General features: G+C 52.8%; 5 protein-coding genes across 5 annotated transcripts; 2 read left to right on the forward strand and 3 right to left on the reverse strand.

Moving 5' to 3' along the window:
* Positions 1–467: 467 nt before the first annotated feature.
* Positions 468–5086, reverse strand: GCG54_00009277 (uncharacterized protein; the record flags this gene model as incomplete). The annotated part of the gene is made up of 6 exons (XM_045409225.1): positions 468–647; positions 701–982; positions 1035–1599; positions 1654–2310; positions 2363–3993; positions 4094–5086. The coding sequence occupies 6 exons, from the start codon at positions 5084–5086 to the stop codon at positions 468–470; spliced, it is 4308 nt and encodes a 1435-aa protein (XP_045256470.1).
* A 921-nt stretch (positions 5087–6007) lies between these two features.
* Positions 6008–6730, reverse strand: GCG54_00009278 (uncharacterized protein; the record flags this gene model as incomplete). Its single annotated transcript, XM_045409226.1, has 1 exon — positions 6008–6730. One exon carries the CDS (start codon positions 6728–6730, stop codon positions 6008–6010), a length of 723 nt encoding a protein of 240 aa, XP_045256471.1.
* Positions 6731–7993: 1263 nt separating this feature from the next.
* On the forward strand, positions 7994–8686 carry GCG54_00009279 (uncharacterized protein; the record flags this gene model as incomplete). The annotated part of the gene is made up of 2 exons (XM_045409227.1): positions 7994–8314; positions 8456–8686. The coding sequence occupies 2 exons, from the start codon at positions 7994–7996 to the stop codon at positions 8684–8686; spliced, it is 552 nt and encodes a 183-aa protein (XP_045256472.1).
* A 341-nt stretch (positions 8687–9027) lies between these two features.
* On the forward strand, positions 9028–10702 carry GCG54_00009280 (uncharacterized protein; the record flags this gene model as incomplete). Its single annotated transcript, XM_045409228.1, has 2 exons — positions 9028–9483; positions 10151–10702. The coding sequence occupies 2 exons, from the start codon at positions 9028–9030 to the stop codon at positions 10700–10702; spliced, it is 1008 nt and encodes a 335-aa protein (XP_045256473.1).
* Positions 10703–10872: 170 nt separating this feature from the next.
* Positions 10873–12498, reverse strand: GCG54_00009281 (Phosphatidylinositol N-acetylglucosaminyltransferase GPI2 subunit; the record flags this gene model as incomplete). Its single annotated transcript, XM_045409229.1, has 1 exon — positions 10873–12498. One exon carries the CDS (start codon positions 12496–12498, stop codon positions 10873–10875), a length of 1626 nt encoding a protein of 541 aa, XP_045256474.1.
* Between the last annotated feature and the right edge of the window lie 992 nt (positions 12499–13490).

Below are 13490 nucleotides of genomic sequence, written 5' to 3' on the forward strand. Positions count from 1 at the left end.
GTTCTCAGATTTCATTGATACTTGCAACGCGGATTGAGCTTCCTGGGTCAAAGAGAAGAAACGAGTGACGCTCGATTTTGGGGTCTTGACTATGAACAGTGGCTTGTGAGGTGGCAAGCATACGGTTTCGATCATATCACGTATCACATAGATAACGAAATGCAGTCTGGAGTGGCGCTTGAGCGAGATGAAATGTTTCTTTCTGTGAAAACGGCCACCTCTGAAGCCCCACGAACTAACAACTTCGTGTCTCTCCCCGTGGGTGGTGTCGTAGACCAAGAACTCTAGCCACGTGTACCTGAGGTCATTCTTGGACATGAGGTACTTGTCGATTGTTTCCATAAAATTCTCAGGAATAGCGTATCAAAGTTCTGTGCTTCATCTCCAACGTTCTCAGGTGCCCTCTCCAAGGAACACAGCCAGACCAATCCATAGCCAACTCCTTTTCTATGCACCCGCCCGCAAGCTCATTTTTCCGCAGGAATGACTTCATAGCCTTCACTCCTAAGTTTGAGTCTGCCTGCGCTAATATAGCGCCAAGGGTTGATGTAGAACCTGACTCTGGTGTCCGCATGCCTGTGGTCAAGGTGGTAGACACGAGCGATCACGTAAATATCCGTGGGGTTAAGCTTCGAGTACTTGAGTGCCTGCGAGAGTCAGCGCCATAAGCCTTGAATCAACGGAGACGTAAGGTACTTACCATATCCATTTGATGCTGGCTCATATGAAATGGCTCACTGAATTCAAGCACAGTCCCTTTTACCTCTATGTGGTATGTGATGTGCTTGTGTCTCCCATCTTGAGCATGGGAAGAAAGACCCATGACAGGAAGCATGCGGCCCTCCTCGTCCGTATACGTGAAATCTGCCGTCTTTGACTCGTCCCCAAGGAAATCCGGATATCCCTTCTCAACCCGCAACCTGCTTGTCCAGTGTACGTTTGGGTCCCAGTCTGAAACTCGCTTCTTGAAATACTCATTCATCTGGTCGAATGTTAGCACATAGATCTGACTCTCTGTCATATGATTGACTCACCCAAGCTTCTCCAAGCAGTCCGACTTGCTTGAAACGACTCAAAGCAGGGCGAGCGTCTCCCTTGGGCGATGGTGTATCATGTCTGTGTGGTAGAAGAGCTGCCGTTAAGTCGACAAAGTCGTCTCCTCTCGTTGTCGTCGATGCATTGTGTCCTCCAATTGGAGAACGGGCCAGGCAAGCAGAGTCGTCTTTGCATTGACCATCTGTCTCTTTTGGTTCTTCGTCAACTGTCCAGGGGCATCGGATCTTGTTCTGCTCCAACAACTCCGGTAGCTCGCTCAAGTCCTGTTGCAGAATACTGGGGACCAGTGAGGTGTGCGTCGCATCGGTGATTGAATATCGCTTAAGGAAAAAGCAGAGAAGTTCGCGGCTGACTTGCTCCTCCGGCTTGTCAAAAGGGTTGCGCAAGACAAAGATGTCAACAGAGCCGCTCCTTTCTTTGATAAAAACCTTGGCACATTTCGCTTCGCCAACAGCTTGACCGATTGTTCTCACAACCTCAAGACGCCGGACTTGACACACGTTGAATACCGGAGGGGTCTGCTCAATCTTTTCCTCCGCCAGCCTGCCAAACGATTAGAATTTCATAGATCGAAGTCTCTGTTGCTAGCCAACTCACACGGCAATGAACTTTGCCCGCATCTGCAGAGACTTTGACCAAGTCTTCATCGGTATCTGTGAGCCAACAACTGTAACATCCTCCCTGACAGCTTCGCTCAAAAGGCGACTTTCGATGCGTAGCCATTTTACCACTGGGAGAAGCTCTTCGTACTCCCGTATGCTGAAGCTTAGGACATTGATTTGTCCCTCGAAAGCGGCCGCCAGCGATGCCAAATCGTTTATGTACCACTCATCTTCGAGTGACATGAATTTGGTGTTTTCCGAACTGACAGTGGACTTAGAGGCCGACGCGATCGGAAAGATCTTCAATCTTTGCACTCTGCCTCGTAGATCATCAGCGTAGTAGGGGGGTTGCGGCTCGCAGGGGGCCTCCGGGCTAATATGCCCGTTCAACAACAAGATCAGCTCCTTGGATGTGCTGGTATCCTGTAGACTAGGATCCTTTGTCGAACACTCCATTTCTTGCACCACTTCTCTGATTCCTGCATCTTTGATGCCCAGTATGTCTTTGAAGAGAGCACCGCAATCATCATATATCACAGCCAAGGAGAGGGCGCTTTTCAGGCTTTCGGGGCTCTCCCAAACGCACTGGTCCGAAGACACCCAACCGTGACCTGGGTAGAAGATGAGACGCTTCGGGCCAAGAATTGACGTCCTACTTTTGTTAGCTAACACGGTTGAGAGGTAGCCGAGCAAAATCTACTCACGAAGCCAATCTCTTCAGTTTTCCAGAGTTTTGCGATAAATGCCGATAAATCCGGCGGGCTGCGTCTGCAATTGTGTTTGTAACTGGCGTGTCGCACAGTGTTTGGAGTTCCTGGATGCTTGAGTCAACACTTACTTCAACTACAACTGAGAAGCGAGGCAAGATCGTCTTCCAATCTTCGTGTTCAGGGTCTGGAAGCTCCACAAAATTGAGGTGCGGACAAGTTTGCTCGAGATAATCTGTTGCCAAAGCTGTTTCTTGAAGCTCCCGAACACGTCCATCTCGACACTGGACTCTCAGCTTCTTAGCTTCCATAGCTATTAGTCTCTCATACTGGTAGTATTCAATTGCCCACCGGTCTCTGACGAGCACCAGAAGATCATTGACGCAATTTTGACTCAAAAACTCCCATTCTTTAGTGAGTTCAGCATACCGCCGGCGTGTGGTGACCAGCCGTGGAAACCTCGCGAGACCACAGGATTTCTCCAGCCAGAGACGAAAGTGCATCTGAGTGACAATCTCGCCAGGTGGTGGAATCAATTGGTTCTCGGCCTCTTTGTGCGTCCGACATCGCTCGATGACCTCGATGTACTCAGAATATTCCGAGTCCATGAAATTCAAGCAGTAAGAAGAGGTATAATGCTTGAGTATGAGATTGTTTTTGATCTTGCGGTCAATGAAGTGAATCAACCCAGCGCGTAGTGTCCTCCGACCATCGGCGGCAACCACCCAAAGATGGCGAAGTCGCTCTCTATCTGTGGCATTGACGCACGATCGGTTACGAAACAGAAAGATCAATTCTGCAACCAGGTCTTGTGGAGGTCGGTCCTTGTCATCGTAATTGTGCATGTTCAAGATTATCGAGCACATATTCGCTGTGTTTATCTCTGCGACGCGAAGAAACTCGAAAAGAGCTTCCCGATGGCTATCGCGTCTAACCTCGCAGCAAACAATTTGCAAATTCAGACTGGAAGGCGCAGTCCAAGCATCATCGATTGATGCACGAAACAAGTTGTTGCTCTTGGCTGGAACGAATGTGCCATTAAATGTCGGGACGATAGGCAGCTCCCTCAACTGTTCCAAGTGACAGCCATCTCTGACGAGTATTTTCGCAACCTCTCGATGCCATTCCTCTGACTTGCTGTTGAACTCATCAGGCTCAGTCTTCACCCACTCGCAAAACTGGGATATGAAATCCCTGTGCTTCATTTCGCGTACTCCCAGTAGTCGAAGCCCAGTAGACAGAACAAGGTCGAGAGTGTATTCAAAAGCCAACGTAAGTTTGCGCTGTTCTTTGGAGTCGATCAGCGCTACACCATCTAGACGATATTCCGCTGGGACGAAGAAAAGGTCTTCAGGTAGCTGGACGTTGCCGGCTTGGCTTTGCAACACCGGGCGGGATTTGGCATGTCGAAGGATATAAGGTCCGAGGTCTTCCCAGAAATCCCCATGGGTGGTATCGTAGACCAAGAAATCTGGCCACGTATACCTGAGATCATTCTCGAACATAAGGAACCGTTCAATTGCTCTCATAAATGCCTCGGGAATGGCGTGTCGAAGTTTTCTGTTCCACTCGCAGTCTTTCAATTGCTCTCGATTGGCAGTCAGAATGAAGTCCGACTGTATGATGAACTAGTCAATAGTCAGCAAGAGTTTCGTCTAGTGGGTAGTGAAAGAGTAGTGAGAGATCCAGGAAGGACTTTGAGGCCCGATAGGATAGGGGTATTCTTACCCGAAACCCATAAGAGCCTACAGGAATGAACGAAAATACGTCTCGGACTTGTGAGTCGGGCTTGTTGGATTTCGTGAGAGGAAACGCCAAAGTGATTTCCGATGAGGAAATGTTTTCTCGTTTCTGCGTATCGGGCATGTTTTCAACAGCATGACGAACGATGATGTACTTTGTCAAATTCGTGGTATGTGTCTGACGATCAAGGGCGGTCAAAGTTCTCGTCTCGCCGTGGAAACCAACGTCATTGTCGTTGAGCAAATACGCATAATCGATGTTACGGTCCTCGGTCTTGATTTTGATTCTTCTCAGTCGGCGAAAAAACAGCAGGATTTCAGGCTTGATCTGCTTCAGGTTTTCTCTGATATCCGTGTATGCCTCTGGACCCTTGAGCTGTAATAGCATGCGTGTTGTTCCAACAGCCGTCGAGGACGGATAGTCTGCCGGAATTGGTACCAGCATCCCAACGAGCGTCTTCTCCTTGGCGTCGAGCTCATTCTTGGTATCCAGCTTGAAGTGATAAAATCCGCTGCTGACGTACGCAACATCTGCCACGCCGAAAACGGACTTGAATCCAATGCCCTTCTCGCCGATGTATCCGGAGTGTACGTCCTTCTTCCGTGCCTTTTTGCTCATGCCAACGTCGCACAGGCTTTCGATGTGATCAATGGTGAAACCGTCCTCATTGCAGTGAGTCTCGAAGGTGTTATTTGGTGCGCTCAAGACAATTCCAAAGGTCGGGTCGTCGTCATGCTGCAGGTTAGCGTAGTCGAGGTCGTCTGCATTTTGGAGCAACTCCAAGATAAAGTGTGTTGCAGTATCGTACAGGTCCGTCGCAAGGATTCGGAGGCATCTTTCGTGCAGCTGTCTGCTTTCTTTGACCTTGAACATTTCCATCTTTCGCTCATATAGCTCGCGAATCTGCGCGTCCGCCTGTTCCCGATCCGGCTGGGACTGCCGGCCAGGGAGCACCATTGCCGCACCTTCCTCGTCCATTTTCAGCAAATCATTGGATATTTCAGGTTCGATTGGCCGTCGTGGTTGAGTCGGAAAGAATGACAGTGAGGGAACTTGGGCAAAACACTTGCCAGCGAAGTAGGCGGAGCGGTCTGAAGAGGAAAGATCCAGGGAGAGGGACGCGAGGATTCGGTCAGGTGAGAAAAGAGGAAAAGATGAGGGCAGGGTGGAAAAGTGGGAGCCATGGGTTGCGGGCGGGAAGGTGAGGTTGGGAGGGTGAGGGTGAGATGAGAGATAGGAAAGCAATATCGAAAGCGAACGACAGGAGAGGCAGCAAACCTACTTAAGGTGAAGCGGGCAGGCGGTATGAAAAGTTGAGAGGCGCTAGCGAAACTATTGAGGAAAGAGGTCTTTGATGGCAAGGGCTTGTTGCAGAGCTCGCCTTCCCTCATTGCTAACATATGGTAGAAGGCGCCCATCGCATATTTTCCAGGCACAAGAAAACGTAGAGAAGTGGTTCGAAACCTCTATCACCTTACTTAATGGCTAGGCCAGTAGATACTATCGCTAAATTTCAGTTTTATGCAGCTATGTTTCTATGGTACCAAGCTGATACCAAACCTAGTAGGACAGCTAAATCTATGATTACGTAGACGACAATGCCAAAAATAACGATAACAAGGACGACGACAAGGACGACAACAAGGACGACAACAAGGACGACGATAATAAGGACGACGACGAGGACGATAACAAGGGCGATATTAATAACAAGGACAATAACGATAATAAGGACTATATTAGGGATAGCAATAACAAGAAGAACGACGAGAACAATAAAGATCATAATATTAAGAACAACACTATATATTAGTGAGCCTATTAAACGGAAGTTTACTTCTATAGCATAATGAAAATGGCATCGGTTAGGAGCGGTCCTCAACCTCCACCGCTCCGATCTCACATGTTCTTATTCTCCATCTTCGCCTTCCTCAAATCCTCCTCAATCACCAAACCCGCAAACAAGATAAAACGTAGAATGATGCCAATGCAAATGGTTCCCCCAACAACCTTGATCAATGCAGCAACCACCCAGGCCGAGTGCTTCATGTCCTCAAGCTCCCGAATATGGGCATCCTTGCTCTCGGCAAGCTTCAAGTACGACTTCAGGTTGTTCTCACACTTCCTCTCAAAGTCGTGCTTGGCTTTCTCGAGGTTCCTCTTCGCCTCAACCTCAAGCTGCTCTTGGAAGCGGACATTCCGCTGCTGCCATCGCTCCATGGTTTTGTTGTTCTCCGTCAGCCGCTCGCTCATCTTCTCGTACCGCATCTGCGCGATGCGCCTTTCCGCGTCGGACTGACCCAGCTTCGCGGCCAGGCGTCTGTTCTCTTCGTCGGCCTTTTGGAGTCTTTCTACTAGGTTTCTGTTTTGGGCCTGGGCGGTGTCGACCTCGTTGCGGAGCTTTTGGATGATGGTCAAGATGGTGCTGTTGGTCGCCTCGCGTGGTGGTGTTGTTGCGAAAGCTCTGGCGGTCCCCGAGGGACCCCAACGAGGAGGGTGGAAGATTGATTCAGGGAGGCGAGCAACGACCAGGCCACTCTGTTTGTGCGATCGAGATGTAAGAGGGCTTCTGGCCGTGAGGCTGAAGAGCCTGCAGGCGATGCCGCAGGATTGCAACGACATGGTTTCTGGTTTTTTCGATATAGGACGATTCTTCGATCGAGTTGGAAATGAAAGAGGGTTGGAAAACAAAGATTTCATGTTCTTCGTAAGCCCATTGCGAAGTCAAAACAAGCTTGATGTCCAACATGTATGGATGCTTCACACCTTTCATGGTTATGGACGGCACCAACGGGGCAAACTGTAAAGCACCGACCACAGGAGAGCTTCTTAGACTGTCTTGAAATCCGTTTTTCGTAATTATCAGATATATCTCATGAATTCTCGCGCAGCGCAGAACAACACACCACAAGACTTCATCACGTTCTGAATTCAAGACCCGCCAACCACATACAATCACCCACATTCAGACCGATAACAATCTCAAAATGTTCAGAGTCGTCACCGGTATTGTCCTCGGGGGCTCGGGGCATAAATTTCCTACTCCCAAATCCCCCTTGCGCCAGGCCACTTACTTTCACACAACTCCCGCGCCTCAACCTCAGCCCAGGCACCACAAACCTGGACAGAATTCCGCGAAGTCCAACGCGAAACCAGGCACAAATGCCTTTTACGCCATGACCACCGAACAGCGCTGGGTCTGGGGAGCTCTAGACGGGGCCATGTTCGTCGTGGGCTTATTCGGAGGTTACCACCTGACAACATTCTGCCTCGAGAAGATGATCAAAAACGGCCAGCCACGAAACAATCGTAAATTGGGTTACGCTTGTATGGGACAGGCGATGAAGGAGGAAAAGAGCAGCAACAAGTCCAACGCGGGCCCTTGCGGACGGAATACTGAATCCTCCGGCCCTTGCCGATCGGGTTGCCAGGGAGAGTTGTGTGTTGGCTCGGCCTACCCTCACGGTGTCAACAGGTGGATCTAGGCGCTCTGAAATAGAGGTTTTCGGGGGGTCGGAGATGACCGGAGGGGTGGCACACCGTTCACATAGATCCGTCTACTACGAATACCATGGAAAGTTCCAATGTTGTCTCCGATATTTTCCTAACATGTGCTCTGCTTGACTTCGAATTTGATAAAGAAAAACAAGAACCTCTATCTGCTGTAGCCAGGAAAACCCCAAACGCTGAATGGAGATGTTGGCACCCGACCTTATATGGCAGGTGCCGAAGCTGAGTACCTGGTGAGTTTTACGCTTTCTTCCTCACTACTTAAGGCATCCATGATTATGATGCTGAACTTGCCACGGCATTCATTCCGGTCCAAGGTACAGCGATCAGAGCAACACCAATACACACCCAGAGTAAAGCTCCAAATCAATAGCCATGTTTCGAAACATCTTTCGCGGCTCTCAACGAGCCATCACCACCCTTGCCCGCCCAAGCCCAACACGCCAAACACCAATGCTCTGTCGAGAAGCGTTGATTCGGCACCCAAAACAGATCCAACGGCAATACACAGCCTTCAGACCGCTTGCCTGTACAAGGCAATATTCCTCCCAAAGGAAAGTTACAGTCAACAGCGGAAGCGACGCTAACGGGGGGAACGGAGCCAACAACAAGAGCGACAGCACCACCAAAAGAGGCATCATTTGCCGAGTAGCAGCAAGAGCTGAACGCAAGAAGCATCTCGCGCTTATTTGCCGAGTACCGGAGAGAGCCGGTCGAGAGAATCAGCTGGCGGATATTCATCGAGTGCCGCCAAGGAGGTACCGCAAACATCAGCTCGCGTTGCGAACCACAAGCCAGACGATACAGATGAGAAACAAGGCACGCGAGAAAAAGAAGGCATTGCGCGAAATAAGCGAGAAGTTGGATAAAATCGAGATGAATTGGGACAAAACTCAGAAGCAGAAGAGGTACATGTTCTGGAAGCTGGTCTTGGCGACCATTGTTATAGCTGTCGTCGGTGCGATGGTAGACCCCAAAAAGCCCAAAAAGCAGGAGAATGAGACGGCGGGAGAGATTTCACCAGACACCAGCCCTATATCAAAGGAAAATCCAGATATTGTTTCGTGAGCGGCCCTCAGGCTACCTCTGGAGACGAGGACGTGTACATAACTAGGAACAGTAGCACTTTTCAGCCCCTCGTAGACGCAGCTTGTAATAATGAGAGAAAAGAAAGGGAAATCAGGTTGCTTCCATACGTTCTGCTCCAAAAGAGAAAGCCCAGGAACATGGCAAGGCTCCTATTTTCTGTGACGGTCAGGTGTGAGCGACCTCAATGTCCCAATTACTCACTTCAAAGAACCCCTATTTTTCCCGTGCTAGAAAACTTTTCCCGCAGACTCATTCATACTCAATTGTCGTGTCTGATTATCGTCTCTACCTATTGTCGTCTTCGACATCCCACATAAAGGATGTTTCCACGTCTACTTCGCGGCCCCCAGAGAGCAATCATGAATGGAGTCTGCGTCTATGGAAAACAACCTCCCTCTCCACTACCATTATGCCGCACCTCTGCAGTCGCCAAGTCATCCAACGCCTTCCGATCATTCACCAGACACCAACCATTCTCCTCCGGTCCACGCAACGCATCACCATCTCACAATCCGCCTAACACCGAAACATCAACCCTGGAAATCACCAGGAAAGCTTACGAAAAAGCCTACGCAGCGCACCGGCGCGCGCTGCTGTTAGACAAGCAGAGGCTCAAGGAGGCGTTCAAGCAGCGTATTTCCAAAGTCGAAGCAGAGATGGCGGAGATCGAACGAGCGCGCCGTGTCAACATGACCGCGACTAAAGGACACAACCAGCCGGAGCAGCCACGGCTGAAAATCGACAACGACTTCGTCAGACGAATGCCCGCCGATCTAGTGTGTTGGCTAGTGATGATCTGGCTCGTGACGAAGCCGTTACTGGGATTTATCGTGTTCAATGTGATCATCTGGAAATTGACGCCTGTTCCGTTCCATCGTCGGCTGAAGCCGAATGACGAGTCGGATACGCCTGACGAGAAGTTGGATACGCAAAGGTAGCAGAACTTCGTTGCAGGATGGGGAATTCTTTTGGGCGCATCGACGAGGGGGCATGTATGACTAGGTTGACAGCAACACCATTCAACTCATCTCAGACGCTGTACATGACAATAAGAACATACTCAATTCATTCATCTATCTACAAATCTCAAAAAAATTAAAACAAGTTACTATTGTACTTCGGGCTCGTAAAGAATGCCACAAGGTTCTATTCCTGTTTTCTCCGATTGTCAGGTGCAAGCAACCTCAACGTCCCAATCGATATATAACAACCCCATCCTCAACCCCTGAACGCGTGGTATGACATCCAAACCACAACATCACAGATCATCAGAAAAAACAATCATACCCCGCCTTAACAATGTTTTCAAACCTGTTCCGCGGCTCCCAGCGAGCCATCACCAAGACCCTCACAAGCCCTTCCTCCATCTACAAACCTCAAGTCCTGTCCCGCACCCCCACATTCGACTGATCACCCGCCTTCCAATCTCTCCTCAGACGACAGAACTTCTCCTCTAGAACACCCAACGAATCGCGCGAGAAGCTCAGCAATAAAGACGCCCTAGAAGCCACAAAAAAGGCCTACGAAGCGCACCGCCTCGCCCTCCAAAGAGAAACCCCGAGGAAGCTGGACGCAGCCAAGGAGCAGTTCCGAAAAGACATCGAGACGCACCTTACGGAGCTAGGCTGCGCCACCCCAGGACGCAACACAACCCAGAGCGTCCTGGATCTCATCCGCCGCAAGCCCTTGGTCGCAGTCGATCTGCACGAGCGGGCGTCGACGTGCAAGGAGTACGTCCAAAAACTGGAGAGGGCCGCCGCCTGGAAGAAGGAGTTGAGGGCCGGGCGGTGGGGGCGGATTCGTGACGTTGGGTATTTCGTGGTGATGGTTTTGGCGTTGGACACCGTGCTGGACAGCGTATTGGACCACTATGGAATCCGTCACGCCCGCTCCCCTCCGGCAAAGACAAGCGAGGCGGACGAGAAGGGCGAGGAGAAGGAATCCGTTACCGAGGCGGAAGTGGCGACGGTCACAGCCAAAGAGTCGGCAGCCTGAGGCCTTCGTCCTCGATTCATACACGCCCGATAAGTTGTGTTCAACATCACGACTCTTGAAGTGGCTTGTCGTGAGCGTGGCCGAATACTCATGACGTAGGGTAGGAACAGTCAGTCATGTATAATTAAAACCACTCTCTTCATGTCTATGAAATCATCAAATCCCTTCTCTCAACCATCGTCCCACAGTCGTCGACTCATAATAATAGGCCTCGCGGGGTCCCACGGGCCGTAAATCTCATTCTTGTACTTTTGCAACCCAATCAGCCACCAACTACACCCTCCCATCGCAATCGCCGCAATGAGCACACTAACAACCATGCCAATACACGCGCTCTTCCACGGCCAGCAGCACCCGCCGGCGCCGTTGTGGTCGCCCAGGATGATGCCCACACCCGCGCCAGCGCCGAGAACCAGAAACACCGTCATGGCGTAGTGGTACCCCCAGCTGCGGTGGCGCGCGTAGCGCCGGAAGACGGGGAACAGGCCAAACACCTCGATGCTGAAGAGCGTCAGACTGAACACCTGGCCGGTGGAGGGCAGCCGGCTGGCGAGCACGGTGGAGGCCATGAGGGCGGCGTTGGTGGACAGCGAGGCGGGGATGTTGACACGCACGCCGCCCGAGTAGTCGAAGAAGAAGATGTTGATGGCGAGCAGCCAGAAGGACATGGCCCAGATGCTGTCGCTGGAGGTGGAGCGCGTGAGCGACTTGAGGATGGGCGAGAGGCCGAGCAGCGTCGAGTAGATGAGGATGGCGCTCTTGATGGTGCCGAAGCGCTGGTGGACGCGGGAGGTGTCGTCGCCGGGCAGTGGGAAGGAGGCGCGGCGCGGCAGCGGCGGGTTGCTGCTGCTCGACACCACTTCCTGGCTGTGCCGGCGGTACGAGGCGGGCTGGGAGGTGGCCGAGGTGGAGGAGATGAGGGAGCTCGCGGAGGCGGAGTGCGAGTGCCGCGGCAGACGCTCGGCGCTCGTGGAGAGGTTCGTCACGGAGCTCGTGGCCGTGGTGGCCGTGGAAGACTCGTCGACTTGCGACGGCGGACGCCGCGGCATGCTCCCCGTCCTCCGGCTGACCGTCTCCCGCCGCTTCGTGACCACGCCCGGCTCGACGACGCCGTTCACGCCGCGCTCGACGGCCATGCGCTCCTCGTCGGCCTCCCAGCGCTCCCACAGCAGCCAGCCCAGCAGCGTGGCCAGGCTGCCCCACGAGACGATGGACACGGGCGAGACGCGCTCCTGGAAGATGAGGACGAAGCAGACGATAAACACAATCACCGAGCACACGTGCTGGACGATGACGGTGGAGTCGGCGACCAGGGGCCAGAAGTCGTAGGGCTGCAGGCGCGGGTTGCGCTGCAGGCTCTCGAGGAAGGTGGCCTGGTCGGTGTAGTTGTCCGGGTAGCTCTGCTTGACCCACATGAGCTTCTTCCAGGTGCGCTTGCGGCTGCGGCGGGAGCGGGAGCGGTGCTGGATGCCGTCGGCGAGGGGGTCGATGCTGTTGCGGCCGCCGGCGTTGTGACGGAGTCGGGCGCGGGCGGCGCGGTGGTCTGCGCCGACGCCGGCGTCCGGGAAGGACTGCACGGGGCGGCGGGGAGGGGAGGTCGCTAGGAAGGCATCTTCGGGGGCGAGGTGGGATCGGTTCTGGGGCTGGAGGTTCGTCGGGGTGACGCTGGAGCTGGTCGTGGAGGATGCGCCGTTGGTGGTGGTGATGTTGGTGGTGCCGTTGAGGCCGGCGGGGAGGGTGGAGGAGCGGGTTAGGGGCGGAGGGGCATTGTAGTCCGTCGGGGTAGTCGGGGACATTGAGGCGTGTGCCGCCGGACGCGGCGTTGGGGAGAAGAGAGACACGAGATCAGTGCGAGCGCTCAATGGCCGTGTGAGTCGGTGATGGGCGGGATTGCTGGCATCGAGGCGTCGGACCCTCTCAGCCTCGCGGTCGCGGATGGAGTGAAGTTGGAGCGAGGGCGCGCAAGGCTGGCCACTGTGGTTAATTGATTAGGTGCTATGCAGCTCACCCAATTGAAAAAAAAAAAGGGAGCGTGCACAGACGGGGAAAGGAGATTGGTGGGGACGGGACCGAGTCAGGCCAGATTGGCAGGGGTCTCCCGCCCGGGCCACTAACCGCATTGGGGACCTTAATGGCTCGTTATTCGGTGGCCGAGAGGAGCGGCACCCGCCGTGCTTCCTGGAAAAGACAGAGCCAATCGTAGAGAACACGGCTCCCGCGTGCAACTCTGCAGCTCTCACCTCTGCCAGCAAGCTTAACTTTTGCCCGAGTCGGGAGTCGGGTGCTACGGAAACGCACTTAAATCTAGGAATCGCGGATGCCTGCCTGCGACAGACACCAGATGTGTTGGTGTTGTCTCATCCGCCTCGCCCATCTCAACTCTGAACACACGGCTGCTCTGGTTTGACTCGGGATGGGTGTGACGCGCAATTGACGACGATGGAGGTTCGCCCGGGTCCGCGGGATGCCAAAGCTTCGGGAACTTCTTTTTTCGTCCTTGCCATGTAGAAACCCAAAAAGCTTGCGCGGACGACGCGAAAGTCAATCGATCGTCGTCGTCGTAGTCGTCGTAGTCGTCCCATCTCCATCCTGACTTTCCGGGCAATGCAGGGCCAACGTCAACCAATATGGCCGACAACTCAATCTATACTACCTCACTTTGGTATCCGTAAAGAATCTAAACCCCAAGGTAACGCGTCTGCCATCGCGGCCCGCGGCCTCCCCCAGATTCTCAGAGACAACCAATGCAGACAAACACCACGAACCGCATAACAACGAACCACCCGCC

The sequence above is a fragment of the Colletotrichum gloeosporioides genome (genome assembly GCF_011800055.1).
Source record: "Colletotrichum gloeosporioides strain Lc1 chromosome Unknown consensus_117, whole genome shotgun sequence".
Taxonomy (NCBI): Eukaryota; Fungi; Ascomycota; class Sordariomycetes; order Glomerellales; family Glomerellaceae; genus Colletotrichum; species Colletotrichum gloeosporioides.